Consider the following 27219-nt stretch of genomic DNA (forward strand, 5'->3'; position numbering starts at 1 on the left):
ATGTTTATTAATTAAACAACATAACTGCTAGCGTCAGCTCTTTTGGGCACCAAACACCTCACAGCATATTTCACAGCATAACCGCTAGCGTCAGCTCTTTTGGGCACCAAACACCTCACAGCATATTTCACAGCTTTAAGCTCAGCATATTTTTCACAGCATTTCCGCTAGCATTGAAAATCAATTTTTTCGCTCTGCCAAACGGAGCCCTATTTTCTATGTAAGATGCTGAGCGACTGTGTCGACAAATTGCCCACAAACTTGGTTTTAGGTTTAAATGGAATAAATCAAGCCATTACCTATAAGCTAGAAAACCGCGTAGAATCCAATACCTTTACACATACCATATCTAATGTAGGGGCTACAAATATTTTTTAGTATCAAAAATGTAATTATACAATTTTATTATTTGAACATTCAATATTGATCTAAATTTTTTTTTTAGTATTGAAAACAATATTATATAAATTTATCATTAAACATTTAATACGGATTTAAATTCGGACTGTGAAATTGACGCGTACAAAATTTCTCACTAGCTACAAATATACTAAACTTAATACATAAGTTTGTTTTGTGATGCAAGCTTATTTTTCTTTTTGACTTCCATCCAAAAATTCTAACCTGTTGTTTACTCCAAAAAAATGTGCAACATTTCTGATATAAACAGAAATCGAAACCATACATATTGTTTTTATTATTTTAATTTTTCCCAAAATACAAATCTACAATCCCAAAAAAGGGGTAATGTTAATAATAGTAGTATAATATACTCCATTTTCCAGTGATATTTGACGAACAAGGATGACTCGAAGAGCTCTCTATTAGATAAAAACCCTCGATCCCGTCTCTCTGTCTCTCAGTCCTGACTTCTCTATGTAAAAAATGTCGAACCTCCCTTCGGATCTTGTTGCGGAAGTTCTCTGCCGTCTTTCCGTGAAGAAGCTCCTCCACTGCAGGTCCGTGTGCAAGCCATGGCGTTCCCTAATTGACGACCCCGATTTCATCAAGCGTCACATCGAGCACTCTATCGAAACCAGCAGCAACCTTAGCATCGTTGTAGGCTCCAACCTGTTATCAATTGATTTTGACGGCCTCAACAATCCAATTGAGCTTGACCCTCCCTTGATTTGTTACAATCACAAAATCAAGGTTTTTGGCTCCTGCAATGGCCTCCTCTGCATCCGCAATGTCGTTGATCACATCGCTCTGTGGAACCCTTCTACGAGGAAGCACGTCGTGTTGCCACCTCTGTCCCTCGATCTTAGGAGATACTCCGGGACGTGCGATTGCACTGTTTATGTTTATGGGTTCGGTTATGATCCGGCGAATGATGATTACAAGGTTGTTAGGATTGCACAGTTTGTGGGTACCGACTTTCAGTATTTTGAGTCGGAAGTAATGGTGTATAGTTTGAGAAGGAGGTGTTGGAAAAGGATAGAAGATATGAATTATTATCTGCATTATAGGGGACGTAATGGGGTTTATGCTGGTGGAGCTCTGCATTGGGTGGTGACACGAGGTCCTGAATCCCGTTCATCAAAACTAATTGTTTCACTTGATCGTAGGCTTGAGAATTTTAGGGAGGTGCCTGAGCCCGAAAACATGGACCGGAATTTTGATATGGGAGTTGGGGTTTTGAGAGATTGCTTGTGTTTACTTGCGTATTACAAAGATTCCCGTGTTGATTTGTGGCTCATGAAAGAATATGGGATAAAAACGTCTTGGAGTAAGTTGTTTTCAGTTTCAGAGGTACAACCTTTCAGATATTTGAGGCCCTTGGCCTTTTCAAAGAGTGGACGTGAGTGCTGTTGCAGCAGGATAACACAGATATGTTATGGTATGATTTGGTTAATAAGACACTGAACAGTGTGTGGATCAGAGGCATGCCGTTTACTTTCCAGAAAGAGCTTTACATGGGAAGCCTTGTTTCTCTGGATAGGAGAAGACAAGATGAATGTGAGGGGAAAACTAGGAAGAAGAGGTGAATTAGTTAACCATTTTTTCAGTGACTCAATGCTTTACTTTTTTTAATCTTGCATAGCTTCGTCGTCTATTTTTTTCTTTTTCACTTTGATTGAAAATTTGGAATTGATTGTCATTGATTACCCTTTTTTTCTTAGGGATGATTTCTTGTCCGAAGGATTCAAGTTGGTGTTATAGTCATGTTGAGGAGTAATGTAAGGAGAGTGTAAAAGGAGGTAAGATTGGTGATATTTTATATAATTCAATTTATAGTCTTATATGCCTTTTGAGTTGGCTTTTGCAATATTATTCAAAGTACATATGTTTACTGGCTCGGTTTCACCTCTATGTATTGATGGCTGCATCTTCGGTATGTTGTTTATTACATTAGTCTTTTTTGTCTTTGAGGGTGGTTCCTTTTCTCTTTTATGGGATGCAATGGCAGGAAGAGTAGAGGTTTCTATTTGGTCTTATTCTGTGGACTTTCTCCCTCTTCCTTTCTTTTTTGCGAAGTATCTTTTGCAAATCTTGTTTTTGAGATCAAGACTATTTTGATATAAAGTAGGGATAAGTATTGACATGACCCCTGAAATTTCGTGAATGTATCAATTTAGCCCCTGAACTTCATTTAGGATCAATTTAGCCTATGAACTTTCAAAAATGTATTCCGTTACAATTTTCGTCTATTTAGCTGATGTGGTAGCAAGTCTGAAAGCCACATGTCATGTTAGTAACGGAAAACAATTGCCACATCAGCAAAAATTGACGGAAAATGGGCTCAGGGGCTGACGGACTACATTATTGGAAGTTGAGGGGCTAAATTCAACCTAAATGAAGTTCCAAGGGCCAAAATGATCCTTTCATTAAAGTACAGGGGTCATTTGAAAACTTCTCCCTATAAAGTATTATTAAAGAATTTGAGTTTTTGGTTGATCAACTTATTTATGATTGTCTTGTTTTAGATCAAGAAAATTAATGCCATGGACTGTGTTTATTTATTATATACTTGCATTGAATCTAATCTGCTTCTACTAAATGTCATTCAAATATTCTTATTATTGATAGACAAGTAATGTTCTATTATTTTATTAGTTTTAACTGAATTGTGAATAACTTGCCCAAACGAATGACTTTTATAGCCTGAGCATTATTGGGTTCTTCAAGGGCTTAAATGATGCCGGGGAAGTTTCATGCCACTTGTCTTGATGTGTATAAACGAATTTTTTAGAACATAATTGTTCTATGGTTTATACCTTTTTCGGGATATTATCCTTTGTTTTAATCCCATCTTACGATAACTCAATGTGGGTAGTCTCTAACTTCTAGTTGTTTTAGAATTGTTGGGTTAGACTGGAAGGCGGAATCCTATTTGATTGTTTGGCAGTTGGATCATTTGATAGTTGAATTGTTGGCATGCCTACATTGCTTCTAACTTTCCATTGACTCTAGTCAGTAGTCTCCTATTTTTCTTTCTGCTGATAATATTGCCTTCGTCAATCTATTTTTTCGTATATCTTGTGAGCATTTATGCATGATTGTTTACACAAGACCTACTTGGCCTTGAGGCTCCATCTTGGGGTCATATAATTTGCTATGGAGCTGTTCAGCGTCTTATTAGCATTGTCTTAAAATAAATAGGTGGATGACAATACCCTTTTGAATATCATAGAATCTTTTAGTTGTAGGACTTTGTAAATGATCTCTCCTTGGCCTTCAATAAAAGAAACAGATATATGACCATATGAGATAACCAGCTGTGTTTATCTACAAGTGCAAAGCAATATAATCTTCGGTTTTATTTCTTTTGGTTTTTTTATTTATGATAAATCAGCAATATGAGCTTAAAATGTGTGGTCAAGCTTGCAATTGCGATACTTTCTTCCTTTTTGTTGTTGATTGTCACATTAGGTTATTTGTTTTGTTGGCATAGTATCTTGTGCTTAACAACTGTGTTCTTTGTTAAGTTGATGTAGGCCTGAGGCTGTTCTAGTGGCTGCTGCTGCTGTTCTAGATGCGACAATGAAGCCTATCCTGTTGTGAGCAGAAATATGATTGGCATCCGAATATGTTAGATACAAGACTTGTCCTCCATCAATATCAACGCAAAGTATATCGCAAGCTGCCAAGTCAAAAGTCCAGTGAGAAGTCGAGATACAATTACTGACCAGTTCGCCTCTACATTAATACTAGGATCAGTTATGTATTATATACAGCAGTGCGAGAATTCTATGACTTATAAACCTACTTTGGATACATAGCTTTCCAACTCGAGGAAGATCACCGTGTGTTGAGTGTTTTTCATTATAAACGGTAGAGCACTTGTATGCTATGAACAAGAAAGAGAAGCACATGTGGAACATATAGAAAATTTACACAATGAAATTGTACAGACAGAAAAGCAGTTCAGTTTGAAAAAATTACACGATTAAGTTGTACATTTAATTTCAGTATTTGTTTTGGCTAAAAATCACGGATTGTCCTGTGGTTTAGATGATTTTGAGATACATACCACGTGTTTTTGAAATGTCTTTTAACACCACCCCTCGAATTTACGTATTTATCTTGCCAAATTTTTTCTGTCACTAAATTTTACGAAGACCCCTTGCAGTTTAGTTTATTTCTAGGTATATTCTCTCTAGTGTGAAATACATAAGTTCATGGGTTGTATTGGTAACATATAGTGGGAGGAAGAGTAACAAAACAAATCCATATGTTTAAGAGATGTTTTAAAACATTTCAAAATAGAAGGGATTTACCTCAAAATGACTTAAATCATACAGGTTTTCTATGCATTTTAGCCATTTGTTTTTATGAGTGAATTTTCGTTAACGGACTCATTAAATTTACGGCAGCGCTATGTATTCATAATGAAATCATCCATAATGGTCCATGATCTATGGGTGGCATGCTTTCTAAACAAGATAACATAGAAAGTGTATCATGTATTTTTTTATACAAAAATACCCCAAGTTATTTTCAAAACAATCAATTCTGGTGACATCACAACTTTTTACTTTTTCTTTTCTTAAATGAAAATTCAAAATGTTTTCTCTCAAAATACAAGTTAGTTTTCAAAAAAATTACATATTCGGATTCAGTATGCAAAACTGTTTATAGGTTTTACCTGAGCGTGCTTAATTTCATTGTTTTATTATATTTATTTTTTAAACAGTGTATAAAAATCTCAACACTTAAAACAATGTTTTTATTACATTATGGAAATTGTTTATTGCAATGTAATTATTTGTATAATATGAGAAATCTCATTTGTTTATTTTAAAATAATGAATTATTTATATAATATGAGAAATTTCATTATTTTATTACATTATTTTATACTCTTATTACATTATTTTTTATCAACACGAGCCTTCATTACATTGTTTTGGACTATTGTTACATTATTTTTTATCAACAGAGACCTTTATTACATTATTTCACACTCTTATTACATTGAATTAACATTGTTTCCCATGACAAAATTGAAATTTAATATCATGACATTTCCTTATTGAGAAAAACAATGGAATTGACTAGTTGAGTATAAAAAAAATATTTTACGGAATTACATCCAAATACAATGGAATTCTTGTTTGGTATAGAAAAATAATGGAATTACATCTAAAATCATGTTGATGTTGCCTCCATCTTCGACATTCCTCAACCGTGTGTCCCCATCTTCATCAACAAATCGTAAACCTCCACCTTGCATCACCATTGCAGCTCATTATCTCAAGCCATGACATGCTACATTGTGTTAAATGAAATAATGTGCGTTAATAAGAAACAATGTAGTAAGAGTTAGTGTTTAATGAAAATAATGTAATAAGAGTGTATTTTAATGAAAACAATTAATATTAATATATTTGAGCACAATTAACGAAGGCTTTCCCATAATAGTTATGTTTTAGGGCTTATGGTTTGAACTTCATTATTGTAGTGATTCCAATATGGGTGATCCAGTGTAATAGGTTGTTGACCAAACGGATTTTGCTTAACATATCTTTGTACATTTTCAGCACCAGCTACCCCTTCCAAAAACATCTGAAGATCACATTCAGTACCTGTGGTAGCCATAGGCACAAAGAGGAAATAATCAACCATCAAGTTTTCTGAAACATTGAATAAGAAAGTTAACTAAGTCACAGGAATTAAGGTTATAACGTGGTTTTTCAAGAAGGATAAATTGAGATATTTGTTATAGATTTTAGGGGTTTTTACCCATGAGGATAAAAACTAAAAGTTATATTCCAACAACGACAAACTAAAAAAATGACAAAGTCTACCAACTTACTAAAATACCCTCTCTTATTCTTTTTCCTTATTTCTTCGTCTTCCTCCTCCTTCTTTCTTGCGTCACCATATCGAAAGTTGGTCATCTGACCATTGTTTTCGACAAATGAACTACCGAAATGAAGCTCTAGGTCAGCCCAATCAAAGCCCAGTCATCATCTATTATCAGTTGAGTCGTCAAAAAAGTTTTGTGAAATCACAGCCATCGTTTGAAAAGGAGCTAGATCCAACCAATATGACAGACGTCGACGACCATCAATACCCCCAATCAACTCTACGGACCAAGACACATCACCTTTGAGGTTTTATTACTCTTTTGAACTCTTTTTTTCTTCTGAAATCAGATCTGAATCTGCGGATATTATATCTGTTTCAGATATGTTCTGATATGTTATCTGTTTCGAAACTTCAAACAAATAACATTTCATTAAAGACAGATAACATTTAGCAAGACAAATAACATTACGACAGATATCAAATTAATCGAAACAGATAACAAATCACCGGTAGTCTGCAGATCCCAAATTAGAACAAAAAAACCACGAAAATCACTACAGAAACTATCGAAAATGATGATGTGATGACAGATCAAAGGAAAATAACAAGATCTACAAGTCCCGTCATGAGTATGAGTGGATATAGTTCGAATATAACAAAAATCAGGATGAAAAATCACTACAAAAATGTCATAGAACTCTCGAATAAGCCATGAGAGGCGGAGACGAAGCTTCTAACGGGAGAGACGAAGCTTCCGATGGACGTCAAAGATGAATCAAGTGCAGGAGGCATGTCATTTTTTAGGATAATGATGAGGGTATTTTAGACAATAAACCATATATTTTAATTTTTATCCCTTTTGAAATATTAATTCAAACTACATGCACTTTATTGAATAAGATTTTTAAAAGTGTCATTTTTGGAACAAAACTCTTTAATGACGGATTAATATTTAATTTTTCTTAAATTTTAATCAGAAGCTATCACATAGCCAAAGATTGCAATTGCACGTAGTTGTATCTAATCAGGGGAAACAAGTTGAACTCAAAGGATAACATAAATATCTTACCGAATGATTTATCTTGAGCATTTGTATACTTGTAAGAATGTGGGAATACATATGTGTTTGTCTGAGAGACAAAAAGTTTAAATGAATGGTAATCGAAGGGTGAAAGGGAACACAAAATGCAACTGCAAAGTACTACAAAGTTTATCGGATTGAGTAACCCCTTGCAAGTCGAATCATCCAACAATAATGTGTTTGATGTATTATATTCTCCCACTTTCCATGGAAGATTGGAGTGCTGCTTTTCCCATAATTTCTTCAATTCCTTAAAGAAAAACGGTTTTTTATTGTTCTCAAATGTATTAACTCTAGCTTGAGAACAATGAGACTGATCCTGCACCACACTAATTGTCATGCACTGACCACAAGATGCACAAAGAAATGCATTTAAATGATCAAATAGCAAAAAATGAGTGGTTTTAAAATTGTTGCAACATTGAACAAAAAACACCACTGCCACTTAGTGGCGTATGCACGTTATTCACGTAAACAATAAGGACATACCCAACAGAAACACAACTAGACTTTACTCTTTCCCATCAAAACCTCAATCATCAAGTCCAGATTTTTCTTGCAATTGTCAAGCAGCATGGTTCAAGGCACAATGTGGATCTCAACGCAAAACAAGAAATTATTATAACTGAAAGTCAAAGTTATGAAAACATGGGGAAAATAGAAAGTATAATAAGTCATGGATGGATCGGTAGTTGGATCTTGATGACCACACACCAACACGAAATCTCTCAAAACAAAACTTTAGAAAATCATTACAATATGACCTCCTAAATATTGAAAAGCAAGAGCCAAACAAGTTAGAATTAAGCAATCAAATGAAATGAGAGAACAATAAATGAAATGAGAGAACAATACATTTCATATGTAAGGAAAAGTCAATGTGTCAACTTCACCTTTTCCTTCTAGTAATAAAGCATCCGCCTCTACGCGACAATCAGATTGAATAACATCATCAAGAAGCCCATTTACGTCAAGTATAAGAAGATTTTTCTTGCCTCTATCATTCTCATCCCCTTGTTCTTCAACATGTAAAACACAAAATATTATTATGTTGTAGACAATAATTTGATGAAGAGTGCTTTTGAAACCAAATTGAAGTTTCCAAACTTGCAAAATATATGCAAGGAAAGACTAAAAGGATTGACGTAAAAAATGTGTTCAAAAGTTCAATACATGATCTAAATTGTTTTGATCGTCTGCTGCAATTGAGGCTTGATTTTCATTTACGACAACATCTTCACATGCATTGTTCTTTAATTGAGAGTGAGTCAGTAATGATGCATAAGAAATCTAAAATAAGGACAAGTTAAAATAATTGTAAGAATTTATTTTCATTGTGACTATTATGAATAATAGGATCCACTTCCATGCTAGAAGCCTTTAGATGATTGAGTGTAGTGATCATTTTTCTGGACTTCCTTGGGGTAATATTTAGTTTAGTTGCTTTCCGTCTCCCCCAACAGCAACTAAGTTAATTGATTATGGTTAGTTTGTGAAGATAATCAAACTAATCCTCACCGTCCATTACTTCTTCTCACCAAACCACACCCATAACGTCATCGATTTGCATCTCGTAATGATCAAAGCATAGTCCAACACGTAATACAAATTGCAACACGAAACTTCCACAAAATCATTATTAAACTATAAATTATTCTAGACCGTTCACTATCAAAATATCGAACATCCCAAAATCTTTCACGTCATCGATCCCCAACTCACCTTTACCTTAGTTCTTAAATACACCCAACCCTCCTATCACTATCTAATTCTCCTATCAAACATCATTTGCATCTTCATCTTCAGTTGTTGGAGAAGTCATCAACAGACTTACAAGATCTAAATTTTCAAGGTGTTGATATAGGTACATCCAGACATCGAGAACTCGAACAAAGCCATGAGATTCATGAACAACTTCAACAATTAAATCTTCGAGAAGGCCACTCAAGAATATTATCGTCTAGTCAGGTACATAAAGAAGCCCACCCACTTTCATGGAGATTCAGATTGCTGTTAGGCTCGTATTTATGGGTAAACTCGCGAAGCATACTACTTCTTAGGGTACTGAGGTGGTTATCAAATTCACAAGCTCTTAGATTTGCTTTAGGATTTTTGGTTTAATTTTGGTGGTTGACCATTGGTTGTAAAGTCGGACATCTCTTTTCTTTTTTTCCTAGATTGTGAGAATGTCTAATTGTGCTATTTCAATTTTGTGAACAAATTTGTTGGGCTGAGTGGTTATGATATGTAATTTTTAATTCTAGTTGTCTATCCTTGTTTCGTTTAATTGATGTAATTTCTCTTTTCAAAATTTGATGTTTAGCAGTAGTTTTTTGGATTTCTCATATTCTGGGTTTCTATGGTACGATTTTATAGACAAAATTGAAATTAAAAAATGATTATTTATAAAATGAAATTTTAGAAAAAATTCAAAATTAGCCATTGGATTTTAGAGAAAATTTCATCGTCAATTAATTTTTCAAATAATTAAAAATATTAATTTAAGAAAACTAAATCTAAAAATTCATAAGAAAATATATATTAGCGACGAAATTTAACAAAATTTTTGTCACTAAATGTTTTTGGGAAATTATTAAAGACAATTATTTTATTTTTATTTAGGGTTTTGCGACGGAAATTCCATTGTAAACTATTTCCGTCGTTAATTTTCCGTCACAAAATTTGTCTCAAAATCCGTCACAAAAAATTCCGTTCTAAAATATTTGCGACGAGCACTTTTGTGATGGAAAAAATTCTGTTGCAAATTTTGTCGCAAAATTGTTTTGCGACGGAAAATCCATCGCAAAATACATGTTTTCTTGTAGTGTCAGATCTCTTACAATGTGTTCTTGTTTTTTTGTCTTCAAGTCACTGTGGTCCTCATGCATTATCTTCTTGAACAAGCTCCAAAATGGCGTTTTTTGGAGACATTTTTGTGCATTTTCTTCAGGTTAAGACTTCTTAGAAGTGTTGTTAAGGCTCCATTTGACCAAAATTGAAAGGGATGAGGCTTATCATCAATCTCTTTAGAAGATGATGATTTCTCTACCAATGCTCCCCGGATGAAATAGGCTTTCTTGCTCTTGATTTAGCCATGCTGCAATTCAAAATCCAAGGATCACAATTCCTTAGTTACATTGGCTATTTCTGCCAATGTGATTAACAAACAGGCTTAATCAATCAAACAAATCAATATTCACACAACGTAATATGCATAGCTGTGGTTATATAGGCCCATAAAATTCATCAGACCAACCTAACATCACCATAAAAGAGCAATTTAATACCATATTTGCACAATGTAGTTCATGAAAATCATCATACAGTGTCAAACCAGCATACAAAACTTCATATTTTCATGTAATATACAAGTAAACCAACAATACAAATTACAGAACAATGTAAAACATGATTCATCCCTATTTTCATCTCGCCATTCTAAACCACAAGGATTTAACCTCTTTCATGATTTCGAAACCCATAATCAAACTGTAAAAACATCATATTACACTATAAAAAAATGAAAGTTACCTTATCAACTATCTTGCTTGAAGGATTTCCGTCCTCCTTGAAATTTTGTGGTTGGATTGTAGTTCTTTGACGAAATTCTCGAAAGAAACAAAGCTTCCGTCGCCACTTTCATTTCCCTCCCACGAGCTTAGGGTTTCCAATACCCTTGTGATTATCGATACGTTGAGTGCCTAATTAATTGTGTTTTTTTTTTTAATTTTCAAATTTTGAAATCGTGCCAAATCATATGGATAAGGTGGATTACCACATCAATTATGTAGGGTTATCTATAAAGTCCTTATGGATGTCTAGCACTGCCGGTGTATAATTAAGTAAAGATTTTATTTATTAAAATATTATTATTTATAATTAAATTAAATTATTTTGAAAAAATATACGATTTAACCTTGGACCATTTGGATCAACCGGTTGAACCTTAAAAAATTATTGTCGAGGGTTGATTTGAATAAGCATCAATTAGACTGTAAGTTAAGTATAGGTAGTTCAAATATAAATCTGCTTAACATTTCTAGGTAATGTATTCAAAAGTAAATGAATGAATTTCTAAACTCTCTCGTTCTTCTTCCTCTATCTTCTTGAATCTCTGATAGTTTTGTAATGTTGTAAAAGAAGATAGCATAAATATTTTTAAAGTCAAAATATAATATGATAGAAGCATATTCACACTATAGTTTTGTAATTTTGTAAATAGTTCTAAAACAAATTTTCCATGGGTGTTGCCCCGTACCCCGTCAATCTTTTGTAGCCCCCAACATCAATTTCTTGCTCCAATTATGCTTGGTTGTAATGAGAAATGGTTGCAAATGTTGTAGTTGCTTTAGATTCATGGACTAAACTTTACTCGATAGACCTTTACATGAAGCCTATTGATTATCCATTAAGTGTTTAAGAGATCCTCCTTCTTGAATTATCTAGTCGATGCTTGTATTGCTGCAGTGCAACTGATAAAAAAAGACAAGGTGAAGGTACTCAAAGTTACTGGTTCAAAGGAGGTCTATGGTGATGTTGTTTCTGTACTGTGTCTTATTGGAATTAGTACTTATGCTGGGGTATATCATTATAATAATTGATGAAATAAAGCTTTTAGATTTCTTATTCCTACAAAATTTGGAGCCATATATAATGTATATTATTGTGAATTATACCAACTTCGTCTGTTGCACTAAAGCACAGGGAAATAGTATAGCACCAAGACATCAGTCTGCAGGTGGAAAAGCCAAGGATCTCTTTGGCTCTGCAGGTTTTCTTCTCTGGCATTGGTTAGAAACTTAGAATAAATTATTCAGTCATTGATGGTGTGAAAGTGGCAGATTTTTTTTAGCATGAAAGAAGTATCAATGATTTTAATCTTAGTATATTCCTTTATACTCAATGCCATATTTCAGTACACATTTCCTCTTTTTCTGTTGCAGGGGGAAACCAACCAATGACTATGGAAAGTTTTCCATAGTCATAGACACTCATCAGGTCATGGCGTGGAACCATGATAATACATCAAGAAGCAACTATTTCATATTCGCACTGGTCAATTCAAATGTTCAAATAGAAATTATCAACTCAATTCTATATATTGTTTTTCTGGTGTATTAGAAATTAAGGATATAAGTAAACCCTGCATAAGCCATTGGTAAGATAAGCTAAATGCTTCACAAGTGTAATACTAGTTCAAAAAATAGCAAAAGAATTAAAACTCAGAAATTTTTGATCGGGCCCTTCTTTCCTTCAGCTGTCCAGCAGTAACCTGACAGGAACAATACTTCTCACATGAGACAACAAATAACGCCAGAGAATAAGTTTACTTCAAAAAGTATGTCCAAGAGAATAATACAATACCTTTATCTTTTCCAGGATATGAACTAAAAAACTAATCAATCATGGAAGAAATGCATTAGCTAAGCAAAGAAAGTAATCCAAAAACAGTACTGTGAACAATATTCAGTAATTCATAAGTTTTTTCCCATCCAGTCCTGCTTTATTCATTTGAATTTGAGTAAAGATGAGAATAATTTCACCAAGCTGAAGAAGTCATGGAAATAGAAACTTTTACAGAATAGGCCATTAGGCCATGAACTGGAAAAAAATGAAGTAAAGTGTTTCACTAAACAGAAAAGTTGGACAAATCAACTGCTTCATATTTTCTCTCTCTAATGTTACTAGGATTGTATGATGTATCTGTAATATGCTTAATTTTGCTCAAGTATAATCTAAACTGAATCTGTAACACAAGAATCACTGAAAAATAAAAACTTCATTGACTACATGAATGAAAGAGCAATCCATCAAATAAACTTTGACAAATTACCTGAACTTCTTATTTAGTCTCTTACCATGCCTTCCATCAATTCGATTCCACCACATCAATTGATCATCACTGGTCAAGGTCATCAATACCAGCACGCCTGCCTCCTTGTGTTTCAGCTGCCTCCTGCCCTTTTCCTACAGCTGTTGCTGCCAATAGCATGAGAGCTAATGCTTCGTCTCTGATGGAAAATTTGAAATAAATCAGAAATAAAGATTTTAACGAAGAGAAATGTGAATAATTACTTAAAACAATTACTTGTGTATAAAATAAAGAATTAAACAAGGAGTAAATTTTCGTCAAGGCCAATTAAAAAATAAAAAATGTTGAAACAGAAGAAACACCGAAACATCAAATTAGGATAGACAAGCAAATAGTCCACAACTACACGAATAAGGATTACCCCATTGTCATATCCCTCTCATCCACTAAAATTTTATCTTCAATCCCATGAGATCCATCATCACTATTAGATTCGTCACGTCCATCAAAACTATTGTCTTCACCTAGCACAACAAGACTTTCCAAACAAACCTCTACGAGGAATGCAGGAGGCTTGTTTCCTATCTCAATCTCGAAATTTTTTTTCTCTTCCAAGTCGTACCAAAGAAGTCTTTGGAAGGTCTCCTCAAAGAGTAATTTATCACCGCTCTTTGAATACATCAAAGGCCTAATGTATTCAAAAAAATCCCTAGGAATAGCATCTTGAGTAACAGTCAACACCTTGGTCCAATCCTCATTTTTCACCCCATATGGTTTCATAACATATAGTGTGACCTGAATTGTAGCCTTAACTGAGTACACGCATAAACATCCTTGAAGGACAGCTAGACAATTATGGTCGAACACTTCAGTAAAAGAAGGCAGCGACAACATTTGATACTCCTCCTTCCCAAAATCAAAAGCAATTACTTTCTCTCTATCATCAGCATAACTTTTGTAAAGATGTACCAACCAATGTGAAGCACCACAGGCTAATAGCCCAGGTTCTTGACCAATTACGTATCCTCCAGGGCAAGGAAAATCTTGAACCCTTCTCCAAGAATTCATAGTCAAACTAAATACCTTTATTTCACAGGCTGCTGTTCTTCAAATATCGTAAGAAAAACATTGCATGATTCTTACAACCTTGTAGTCGTCGTGGATGGTGTCATAGCCAAATCCATATGTGGGTGAACCTTGATTTCGAAGTGTGGTAGGGGTATCAATGGGCTCAGTGGGCATCGTTTTATACCTCCTGGTAAAAGGGTTCCAAAGTACAAGATCTTGATCATTGTTTTGCAATAAAAGCAACCCATTGCATGAGCCCAATATTTCGGTTCTCCATTTCACAGATATCAGAGGGTTGCTAAGGGCTTTTAGGGGTTGACCAAGTCCCTTGTCGAGACTCGCTGAGAACATACGAGTTGGAGGGTAAGTGTTCATATCCAATTCATCCACTATATCAGCTTCGGTGAGAATGAGATGATGATTGGTTGTGGTTTCAATGGATCGTCTCACATGACTCTTGATGAAATCTTGGCCATCAATTTCGGCAAGCCAGGACCTAGATACGCATCTGAAACGAAGCAGAGGCGTCACAGGCAATCGTAGAAGTATATCTGTTATGAGTTCCAAAGGCACACTTGCAACCATGACTGCTTCATTGAGTTTGCAATTCTTTCCTGACAAGCCAAAGATATGGAAATTGAGTTTTATAACTCCTCTCCGATGTTATTATGAAATCACTAAATGTTAAAACTAAGCAAAAAATAACAAGGTTCATGATAACTTCTAAACTCCCAAATTGATTCCATTCATCAATCTTTCTATAAGTTATATGTTACTGTATTCTTTTTGGTTCCATGTAGTTCCAAAGACAAAAAACACGGCATGAAATTGCACAATTGCATTTCGCTCATCCAATTCAGAATCGTTCCTCAAAATTCTCCTCCAAACAATGCCAATGAAACATCCAAGCCCCCCCCCCCCCCAGATCATCAAATCATGCACTAAATCAAACCGTTCAACTCCGTCGTTCAAAAAAATTCCCTAAAACGAAAATGCATGAACACAAAAATTACTCAAGAGAATCAGGCTTACTTGCGCTTATTTCAGGTTCCGGATGACCAGACATTTCAGTCCTGCTTCAACCAAACCCTAGTTCCCCGATCGAAGAAATGCTCACAGCTCCCTAACTGGCACTTACAGAGAGGAGAGCGAAACAAACTTCGTTAGGCGTGTTTACGCGTGATGCGTTTTTCCAATACAACCTATGCTCTGTGGTTCTACTTCCCCTTAATTTAGACTATAAATGAGCCCAACCCAGCCCAGCCTGATGGTTATTGGAATGGAAAATGTGATATTAGTGCCCATTTTATGAAAGTTAGACATTTTAGTTAAAGAAAAAAAAAAACTTTGTCATATAAGTATCTATTTTCTAGATAAGTATTTATTTTAAAAATTAATAATTACATAGTCTCACATTTTCACTTTCTTCAATAGGGCATGGATAAAAAAATGGGAAAATTAGGGAAAAGGACAATACGGTAATTATATATTCAAGGAAGGACAAAGTGAAAAAAAAAATAGAAAAAAGTACATTTGTCTTATGTTGACAAAAATACCCTTAAGAATATCTCTAAAATCCATCTTAGAGTCACACGTGTGACGTGTGATGTCATTCTTCTTCCTCCTCCTTTTTTCTCTATCTTCTTCTCTGTTCTTCTTCCTTCACGTCGATCACTGGAAATTGGCCGTCCGGTCATCGTTTTCGACAAATGAAATATCGAAATAAAGCTTTTTGTCAGGTCAATCATCATTAGCCATCGATTATCACTTGATTCGCCAAAAAAGCTTCATGAAATCATGACTACCATTTGAAAAAAAGCTAGATTTAGCCGATACGGCCAATTCCGATGACCATCAACACCACCAATCAACTTTACGGATCAAGGCGCATCACCTTTGAGGTTTTATTTCTTTTTCGAACTCTTTTTTTTTCTTCTGAAATTATATCTGAATCTGCAGATAATATATCTGTTTTGGATATGTTCTTATATGTTATATGTTTTGGAACTTCAAACAGATAACATTTCACTAAAGACAAATAGCATTTCATTAAAAACATATAACATTTTAACAAAACATAGAACATTTAGCAAGACATATAACATTATGACAGATATCAAATTAATCTAAACAGATAACATATCATCTGTAGTCTACAACCAAAATCATAACAAAAAAAACACAAAAAATCACCACAGAAACTGTCAAAAATAATGATGTGATGAAAGATCAAAGGGAAACTACAAGTCACGTGGTAAGTATGATCAGATCAAGAAATTCAAATATCGAGCATATGAATGACAATATTTTTCTGGGTTTTTAGGCGGCAAACCTCATTCTCTCCAAGCTTTTACAAGGGTTCAAGACTTTCTTCCCAACCTCAATTCCATCAATCTCAACGGGGTTTCTTCATCTTCTTTCTTATGTATTCTCTTTTTGATTTTGATTTTGTTTCTTGGATGATAGGTTGTAACAAAATCTTTTTGCTAGGGCTTAATGTAGCCTAGCATGAATATTATAAGTATTGCAATTTAATGAATGCATGATTTGGTTCAATGATTCTTGTCTTTGATTTTCATGCTTATAGTCTATTATTTATTTGATTGCTTGATCACCAATTGAGTATGAAACTAGGCTCATCTAGTTAGCACTAAGGAACGAATAGAATTCACGTGTCCTAGCGAAATTGAAATTAAGGAAATCAACCATGAGCAAGGTTTAGGGAATTGAATGGTTGGTATAGTTCTTTAGATTGTAATTAGTTATTAGCTTTGGGTTAACGACTACGAATGAATAGGATTACTCTATTGTTAATAATATTTGTTGGTACCACGAACAAATGAACCAACATATTTAAGAAAGAATCAACCAATGAATCAGAACCATAATTGGGTGTTTGTTAATTGAATGCTTGTGATAGGATTGCTATGTGAAATCATCGCCCTAGTATTCTTCTCATATCGGTAACAAACATCGTCATAAAAATCTAAATTTTATTTCTTGCTTGCTTATTTTCTTTACATAGATTATTCTTCCATTCTCCACTAATTCTTAATCATTCATTGAGTTAGGTACAACAATTGAATTGAACTTGTCTATGTGGGATCGGCCTCGTACTTGCATACACTATGTTATTCGTACTCCTGTGCACTTGCGAGAATTATTACTTTAAGTTTTTGGCGCCGTTGTCGGGGACTAGTTTTAGTTTAATTGTGTACTTAGCTTTTTTTTCCTTTTAATGTTCAAATTGTAAAAGATGACGGAAATTTTGCAAGCTAAGACAATGCGTGATCTTGACATCCTCACCATTTTGTAACCTCCTTCATGCATCACACTTCCGATAGCAGTTAGAAACTATGAAATAACCAGTTCTGTTTATCTACAAGTGCAACGCAATATAAGCTTCTTAAAATGTGTTTCTTTGTTTTGTGTTGTTTTGGTTCTTTTTTTTTTTGATAAATCAGCAATATGAACTTAAAAAGTGTGGTCAACCTTGCAATTGCGATACTTTCTTACTTTTTGTTGTTGATTGTCACATTAAGTTATTTGTTTTGTTGGCATGAGGTGTTTCTTCTAAAGACCTAGTATCTTGTGTTTAACAACTGTGTTCTTTGTTATGTTGATGTAAGCCTGAGGTTGTTCTTGTGGCTACTGCTGCTGCTCAAGATGCGATAATGAAACCTATCCTGTTATGAGCAGAAATATGATAGGGCTTCAAATCTGTTAGATACGAGACTTGTCCTCCTCCATCAATATCAATGTAAAGTATATTGCAAGCTGCCAAGTCAAAAGTCCAGTTAGAAGTCGAGATACAATTACTGGAAAAGTTCACATGTACATTAATACTAGGATCAGTATGTTGGAGTTGAGGCTAGGATCAATTATGTTGGAGTTGAGACATAAGCTTAGGTTTATATTTATGTTTGACTTACTTTGTTGACTAAGTTGTGTTTAACTGTAAGAATGTTGACTGCCATGTCATATGATTTTGTGTTATCAATCTATATATATATAATGGAGGATCCAAAAGGCTTCTCCTTGGTGCCACGTGGATGCCTCTAAAAAAAATCTACACAAAAAACAAAAAGTAACCAACAAAAGAAAACGTTAAATATATTGAATAACTTTAACACCCACAAGCACATACAGTTAATAATATACAAATAATTTTAAAATCATATTTAATAATATAACAAATCAATCTATCATCAATCTATATATATATAATGGAGGATCCAAAAGGCTTCTCCTTGGTGCCATGTGGATGCCTCTAAAAAAAATCCACACAAAAAACAAAAAGTAACCAACAAAAGAAAAAGTTAAATATATTGAATAACTTGAAGACCCACAAGCACATACAGTTAATAATATACAAATAATTTTAAAATCATATTTAATAATACAACAAATCAATCTATCAATCTATATATATATATATATAATGGAGGATCCAAAAGGCTTCTCCTTGGTACCACGTGGATGCCTCTAAAAAAAATCTACACAAAAAACAAAAAGTAACCAACAAAAGAAAAAGTTAAATATATTGAATAACTTTAAGACCCACAAGCACATACAGTTAATAATATACAAATAATTTTAAAATCATATTTAATAATACAACAAATGAATCTATATATATATAATGGAGGATCCAAAAGGCTTCTTCTTGGTGCCACGTAGATGCCTCTAAAAAAATCTACACAAAAAACAAAAAAGTAACCGACAAAAGAAAAAATTAAATATATTAAATAACTTTAAGACCCACAAACACATACAGTTAATAATATACAAATAATTTTAAAATCATATTTAATAATACAATAAATAGTCATATCAATTATCATCTATTAATTGCATAGAAAAATAAAAAGATAAAAGCTTAAATGAAACATATTCACAATATAGGTATAAAATAACACAATATCACAATCATCAATCTATCAATATATATATATATAATGGAGGATTCAAAAGGCTTCTCCTTGGTATCACGTGGATGCCCTTAAAAAAAATTTATACAAAAAACAAAAAGTAACCGACAAAAGAAAAATCAATCTATATATATATAATGGAGGATCCAAAAGGCTTCTCTTTGGTGCCACGTGGATGCCTCTAAAAAAAATCTACACAAAAAACAAAAAGTAACCGACAAAATAAAAAGTTAAATATATTGAATAACTTTAAGACCCACAAGCACATACAGTTAATAATATACAAATAATTTTAAAATCATATTTAATAATACAATAAATAGTCATATCAATTATCACCTATTAATTGCATAGAAAAACAAAAAGATAAAAGCTTAAATGAAACATATTCACAATATAGGTATAAAATAACACACAAAAACATACAATATCACAATAAAGTTCTAAGAGATACTACAAAAACTTCATGGGAAAAATGAACAATTTCAATCAAATTCCTAACGATATGACCCTACAAATCATGGAATTAGTTGTCAAACAACAACCAAATTATACAATTCAATAAACTCTGATGATGCAAAAGATCCAGTTTAGGATGCATTCTTAGGAGATTTCATAAAGGATGATCCGATTATCTCGTATAAGATAATCCCTTAGTGGATGATCGTACAAATGAGGAATTTAATCAAATGTGAGATACCGAGTACAACAAATTATATGTTACATATGCTTATTGACATAGTATGAAAAATTGTGGCTTGCTGACATAAGAAGCAATAATAAATGAGATGTAAAAACTAGGAAACAAAGGAGGTGCGCTATATTTTCTATAGAATTTAGAATTTATGTGATGTTTTTTAGTTATTTTACAACTTTGTTCAAAAAACCAACGCAAACAATAATTGTTAAACTCTGAGCATATTTTTTCCTTATGCATCAAATTTTTCGCTCCCTCTTAGAAAATTATTTCTTAACATATTGAGAAAAAAGTATTGTAGTTATTTGTTCATCTCACAATTATCTTCATTTTCTATAATTCAAGCTCTGTTATTCATCATGGTAACAAAGTATCAAAAAATTATCAAAAATCTTTATTTTTTAAATTAATTATGTATCGCACGAAGCGCGAGCATGCAACTAGTTTTATTATATGGTTGTGGTAATGCCATGTAGGCATTGTACTAGAATGAGATATTACTTTTGTCTCTTCTAGGTTGTGTTGTACTGTATCGTGCAAGTAAAGTTGAACTAATATAGAAATTCTGTGTGTGCAAGAGTTTTTTTGCTACTGTCAAACTTGGATTTCTTGCTGCTTTTTTCAATCACGATTAGCAGGTTTATCTTTCTAATTGACTTGCTCATCTGTGTTCAATGTTACAAGTGAAGTTGTGTGTTGGTTGAACTGAGATAGGCGTTGCTGGTTGTTAAAGATGTATAAGTTAGTGTTGGTAGCTGGCATTCTCAGTGTCCACAGTGGTATCGGAGCTGTGTTTCTTAAGGGCTTGTGTAGAAATCAGTTTGACAGAAGGTATTACAGTAAGATTTTCTCAAATCTCTCCATATTGTCTCAGTCTTCTTTACCTCTTCCCCATGTTTTCAAGGGTGAAAACTTTGATTACTGGGTAGCAAGGATGGAGTCCTTCTTCATGGCCCATGGTTTTTGGCACTTGATTGAGGATGAGTTGCCCCTAGTTACCTATATGAAAACCCCATTGTTCAAGAGCTTAAAGATTACACTGATCTTAACCTCTTAAACTTTAAAGCTCTCATCTTTTTGCATTCTGCAACTGATGAAAAAAATTTCCCTAGAATTATTGATATTAAAGTAACTAAGGTTGATTGGGGTAAACATAAAGAAGAGTTTCAGGGGAGTGCAAGGGTGAGGCAATAGAGGTTGTTAACCCTTAAAAGGGAGTTTGAAATGCTGAAAATGAAGGATTCGTATATTGTTGGGGATTACTCAAACAAGCTAATTGAGGTTATCAATCAGATGAAATTACATGGGGAAGCTGTTTCAGATTCCAAGGTGGTTGAGAAGATGTTAATAAGCTTGCCTGATAGATTTGAGGCTAAGGTCTTAACTAGTGAAGAATCTTGTGATTTGAGCAAGCTTATCATTACTGAGTTGTGTAATAAATTGCAAGCTCAGGAGTTGAGATTTTCTAGAAAGTCAAAAAAGGTTACAGAGGGTGCTTTCCAAATGAAGCACAAAGGGAAGCATACCGCAGGTACAAAGGAAGGGAAGAAGAAATTCTTTGACAAGGGTGGAAAGGGAAAGTCATTAGACAGTTCCAATTCTGGAGATCAATCAAGGAAAGGCAAGTTTCCACCTTGTCCTCACTGTAATACGACAAATCATCCTAAAAAGTTTTGTTGGCAGAAGTATGGGAGGCCTCAATGCAGATTTTGTAAGAAATTGGGGCATATTGAGAAGTATTGCAAAGAGAGCAGAATCAAAGGCAACCAGGCTCAATTTCTCATGAAGCAAACTTCTTTAATGATCAGCAGGTGCAAGATCATTTGTTTATAGCTATTGGCAGTTCTGTGGTTCCTGGTAATGGAGTTTGGCTCATTGACAATGGTTGCACTAGTCATATGGCCAAGGATGTTAGTATGCTTTCAACTCTGGATAAAACTGTCAAAACCAAGGTGACTTTGGGAAATGGGGAAGTGATGCATGCTAAAGGCAAGGGTTCAGTACCTAATGCTCCGTTTGTTTGGAGGAAAGCCAACCTCCTCATGGAAAATATATATCGTGAAAAAGTTTATCGAGGAAAAATAATTAATTTCTAGTGTTTGGACAAAAATATTGTGAATGTTTTCCATTGTTTGTTTGATGAAAAATATAAATTTGAGATACAGACATTATATTTTTTTCTTGTTGATGAAATAATGTGTACATATATTCATTAATGTGTCAATACATACTAAAAATAATGATAATTTGAACATACACATACTATTGTCAATACATTATTTGTTTGGTGAAGTAACAGGAATATTAAAAAAGAAAAGAAAATGAAAGTATAAGCTGTAACGGTGGCACATGTTCACATCCTATTGGCATATCAACCACTATTTGTTAGTTTCAGGTTCAAAGAGGAATTTTAACATCTGCCAAGTATAATGGCACACGCTATATATATAATATGTGGAATTTGTTGTGACAAACTAGAGACGGAACAACAAGAGAATAATGAATGCCGCTAATGAGAAAATGAGAGAGACGAATTGGATTAGTGGAGGACTGGGAAAACAACAGCTGCTCCTCCAAAGCGGCTGTTGTTTTCCTCTAATTACGTTAGATTTTCATATTGACTTTTTCAAATTTTCTGTTGACTTTCTTAATTTTCGCCAAACAAACATAGTAAAATGTAAAATTCGTTTTCCAAACAACTAATTTACTTCAAACAAACGGAGCATAAAAGTACCAAGCAAGGTACTAAACTTATCTATGATGTGTTATTCATTCCTCAACTGAATTATAACTTGCTCAGTGTTGTAAAAATGTTGATGAAGGGTTATTCCTTGAATTTTCAAAATTCAAGTTGTACCATATCTGCTCCTAATGATTGTGAAATTGCCAAAATCAGTATGGTGGAAAATTCTTTTCCTCTTTATGCAACTTATGCTAGTCATGGTGCTTATACCATGAAAACATATGAATCTTTGTTATAGCATAGTAGGTATGGGCATTTTAACAAGAATTCATGGAAGTTGGCTTGTGATCAGAATATGGTTAGGGATATGTCTGTGTCTCATGTGAATATTGTGGTGTGTGACGCATGTCAGTTTGGTAAGCAGCACAGACAATCCTTTCCAATAAACTCAACTTGGAGGGCAAGTGAGAAGTTGCAGCTAATCCACACTGATGTGTGTGGACCATGAGTGTGAACTCTTTGAGTCAAAATAAATATTTTATCTTGTTTATAGATGATTTCACTAGAATGGCTTGGGTTTACTTCATCTCCAGTAGAGCTCAAGTATTCTCAATGTTAAGAAGTTCAAAAGTCTTGTTGAAGCTCAAAGTGGGAAGAAAATCAAGAGTATCAGATCTGACAATGGCAAATAATACACTTCAAAGGCCTTTGAACAGTTTTGTTAAGAAGTGGGAATTACTCACCATTTGAGAGTGAGCTATACCCCTCAACAGAATGGAGTTTCAGAGAAGAAAAACAAGATTGTTATGAAAATGGCTAGATGTATGCTGGCTGAGAAGAAACTTCCAAAGCAGTTATGGACTGAAGCAGTTTATATTGTAGTATATCTTCTTAATAGAGAGATGACTCCTATTGAAGCATGGTTGGGAATAAAACCATCAACTAGACATTTAAAAGTGTTTGGCTCAGTGTGTAACAATCATGTTCCTTCTGTTAAAAGGAGCAAGTTTGACCAGAAAGCAGATGTAGGTGTTGTTTCCGTACTGTCTTATTTGAAACTAATTAAGAAACTAAATTCATATTGTTCACAATACTACTGATCCATAGTGATAGACACTCATCAGATCATGGCGGAGAACCATGATAATACATCAAGAAGCAACTGTTTCAGATTCGCACTGGTCAAGTCAAAATGTTCAAATAGAAATTATCAACACAATTCAATATATTGTTTTTTTGGTGTACTAGAAACTTAACCATGATCCATGAGTGTAGATTAAGGATATACAAGTAAAACCTGCATAAGCCACTAGTAAGATAAGCTAAACACTTCGCAAGTGTAAGACTAGTTCAAAAAATACTAGAAGTGTCAAAACTCAGAAATTTTCCACTAGGGCCCTTCTTTCCTTCAGCTGTCTAGCAGTAACCTGACAGGAACGATACTTCTCACATGAGACAACAATTAACGCCAGAGAATAAGTTTACTTCAAAAACTATGTCCAAGAAAAAAATATATAATACCTTTATCTTTTCCAGGATAAGGACTAAAAAACTAATCAATCATGGAAGAAATGCATTAGCTAAGCAAGGAAAGTAATCCAAAAACAGTACTATGAACCATCTTCAACAATATTCAGTAATTCGTAAGTTTTTCCCATCTAGTCTAGCTTTATTCATTTGAATTTGAGTAAAGATGAGAATAATTTCACCAAGCTGAAGAAGTCATGGAAATAGAAACTTTTACAGAATAGGACATTAGGCAATGAACGGGGAAAAAATGAAGTAAAGTGTTTTCAGTAAACAGAAAAGTTGGACAAATCAACTGCTTCATATTTTCTCTCTCTAATGTTACTAGGATTGAATGATGCATCTGTAATGTGCTTAATTTTGCTCAAGTATAATCTAAACTGAATCTGTAACACGAGAATCACTGAAAAATAAAAACTTCATTGACTACAAGAATGAAAGAACAATCCATCAAATAAACTTTGACAAATTACTTGGACTTCTTATTTAGTCTCTTACCCTGCCTTCCATCAATTCGATTCCACCACATCAATTGATCATCACTGGTCAAGGTCATCAATACTAGCAGGCCTGCCTCCTTGTGGTTTCAGCTGCCTCCTGCCCTTTTCCTACAGCTGTTGCTGCCAATAGCATGAGAGCTAATGCTTCGTCTCTGATGGAAAATTGGAAATAAATCAGAAATAAAGATTTTAAGGATGAGAAATGTGAATAATTACTTAAAACAATTACTTGTGTATGAAATAATGAATTAAACAAGGAAAAACTTTTCTTCAAGGCCAATTAAAAAATAAAAAATGTTGAAACAGAAGAAACACCGAAACATCAAACTAGGATAGACAAGTGAATAGTGCACAACTTCGCAAATAAGGGTATTTTACCCCATTGTCATATCCCTCTCATCCACTAGCATTGTATCTTCAATCATGAGATTCATCATCACCATTAGATTCATCATCACAGTTAGATTCATCATCACTATTAGATTCATTATGTCCATCAAAACTATCGTTTTCACCTAGCATAACAAGACTTTCCAAACAAACCTCTATGACGAATGCAGGAGGCTTGTTTCCTATCTCAATCTCGAAACCTTTTTTATCTTCCAAGTCATACCAAAGAAATCTTTGGAAGGTCTCCTCAAAGAGTAATTTATCACCGCTCTTTGAATACATCAAAGGCCTAACGTATTCAAAAAAATCCCTAGGAATAGCATCTTGCATAAAAGTCAACACCTTGGTCCAATCCTCATTTTTCACCCCATATGGCTTCATAAGATATAGTGTAACCTGAATTGTAGCCAGAACTGAGTACACACATAAACATCCTTGAAGGACAGCTAGACAATTATGGTCAAACACTTCAGTAAAAGAAGCCAACGGCAACATCTGAAACTCCTCCTTCCCAAAATCAAAAGCAATTATATCATCGGCATAAGTATCGTAAAGATACATCAACCAATGTGAAGCACCACAGGCTAATCGCCCAGGTTGATCAAGAATGTATGCTTTAGGGCAAGGAAAATCTTGAACCCTTCTCCAAGAATTCATAGTCAAACTATATACCTTTATTTCATAGGCTACCGTACACCCACTATCCTTAGAAAAGCATTCGATGACTCTTACAACCTTGTAGTCATTATGTATGCTGTCATATCCAAATCCATATTTGGGTGAACCTCGATTTTCAAGTGCAGTATAAGTATCAATGGGCTCAGTGGGGATCGTTTTATGCCTCCTGGTAAAAGGATTCCAAAGTACAAGATCTTGACCTTTGTTTCGCAATAAAAGCAACGCATTGCATGAGCCTAATATTTCAGTTACCCGTTTCATAGATTTCAGAGGGTTGCTAAGGGCTTTTAGGGGTTGACCAAGTCCCTTGTCGATATTTGCTGAGAACATACGAGTTGGAGGGTAATAGGTCCTGTTGTACACATCCGCCACATCAGCTTCGGAGAGAATGAGATGATGATTGGTAGTGATTTCAATGGGTCGTCTCACATGACTCTTGACGAAATCTAGGCCATCAATTTCGGCAAACCAGGACTTAGATACGCATCTGAAACGAAGCAGAGGCTTCACAGGCAATCGTGGAAGTATATCTGTTATGAGTTCCAAAGGGCACACATGAAAACATGACTGCTTCATTGAGTTTGCGATCCTTCCCTGACAAGCCAAAGATATGGAAAATGAGTTTTATAACTACTCTACGATGTTATGAAATCACTAAATGTTAAAACTAAGCAAACAACAATATGGTTCATGATAACTTTTAAACTCCCCAATTAATTCCTTTCATCAATCTTTCCATAAGCTACGTCTGTAGTCTTTTTGGTTCCATATGGTTTCAAAGACAAAAACACGGCGTGAAATTGCACTTCGCTCATCCAATTCACAATCCTTCCTAAAAATTCTCCTCCAAACAATGCCAATGAAACACCCAAGCCCTTCATATCATCAAATCATGCACTAAAATCAAATCGTTCAACTCCGTCGTCAAAAAAAAAAATCCCTAACACGAAAATGCATGAACACAAAAATTACTCAAGAGAAATAAGACTTACTCGCGCTTGTTTCAGGTTCAGGATGACCAGACATTTTGGTACTGCTTCATCTAAACCCTAATTCCCCGATCGTAGAAATGCTCACAACTCACTAACTCGGCAACTTCATTGCACTTACAGAGAGGGAAGCGAGAGAAAGTTGAAAGTTAGTTGGGCGAGTTTACGCGTGATGCGTTTTTTCAATACCAACTATGCTCTCTGGTTCTCCCTTAATTTGAGGCTATAAATGAGTCCAGCCCAGCCCAACCCAACCCAACCAAACCAAATTTAAATGGGCCCAGTTAGGTTGCTTTTAAAATCTAGAACAGTTGAATTTATTTTTTTATGACTCTCTCGAAGATACGCTAGTACACAAAGTTAGACCCTCCACAATGGTTTTGCTAAATCACACTTGAAATCCCCTTTTTTGAAAAACTTCAGCACTAGAGTCCCACGATGGACCATTTTTGCATACTTGAAAACAAGTGGTGTACCCTGGTAATTTTAGGAATACTTGATAGAAGAAGTATGCAGTAGTTTATGTACAGTAAACTCAATATCCAGTTAATACGTGCCACCTGTCATTTTTTTGGACAAACCTAGCACAATATCCCTTCGCGGCCTCC

General features: G+C 34.3%; 2 protein-coding genes and 1 pseudogene across 5 annotated transcripts; 1 reads left to right on the plus strand and 2 right to left on the minus strand.

Moving 5' to 3' along the window:
- Window positions 1-779: 779 nt before the first annotated feature.
- LOC119989173 lies at window positions 780-4405 on the plus strand (annotated as a pseudogene).
- Window positions 4406-12361: 7956 nt separating this feature from the next.
- Window positions 12362-15442, minus strand: LOC119988205 (F-box protein CPR1-like). Of its 4 annotated transcripts, XR_005465568.1 has the most exons (4): window positions 15249-15442; window positions 14118-14830; window positions 13195-13347; window positions 12362-12608 (listed from the first exon to the last, which is right to left on the minus strand). XR_005465568.1 is itself a non-coding variant. In XM_038833168.1 (3 exons), exons 1-2 carry the CDS (start codon window positions 14214-14216, stop codon window positions 13236-13238), a joined length of 759 nt encoding a protein of 252 aa, XP_038689096.1. In that variant the 5' UTR covers window positions 14217-14259; the 3' UTR covers window positions 12362-12608; window positions 13195-13235. The 4 variants fall into 4 exon arrangements, 2 of the variants coding, with proteins under 2 accessions (XP_038689096.1, XP_038689095.1); XR_005465567.1 differs by lacking the exon at window positions 15249-15442 and having other exon boundaries at window positions 13170-13347; window positions 13570-14259; XM_038833168.1 differs by lacking the exon at window positions 15249-15442 and having other exon boundaries at window positions 13570-14259.
- A 9529-nt stretch (window positions 15443-24971) lies between these two features.
- On the minus strand, window positions 24972-26765 carry LOC119987904 (F-box protein CPR1-like). Its single transcript, XM_038832811.1, has 2 exons — window positions 26615-26765; window positions 24972-26216 (listed from the first exon to the last, which is right to left on the minus strand). Exon 2 carries the CDS (start codon window positions 26196-26198, stop codon window positions 24972-24974), a length of 1227 nt encoding a protein of 408 aa, XP_038688739.1. The 5' UTR covers window positions 26199-26216; window positions 26615-26765.
- Between the last annotated feature and the right edge of the window lie 454 nt (window positions 26766-27219).

This window comes from Tripterygium wilfordii, chromosome 21 (assembly GCF_013401445.1).
Source record: "Tripterygium wilfordii isolate XIE 37 chromosome 21, ASM1340144v1, whole genome shotgun sequence".
In the NCBI taxonomy this organism is placed as follows: Eukaryota; Viridiplantae; Streptophyta; class Magnoliopsida; order Celastrales; family Celastraceae; genus Tripterygium; species Tripterygium wilfordii.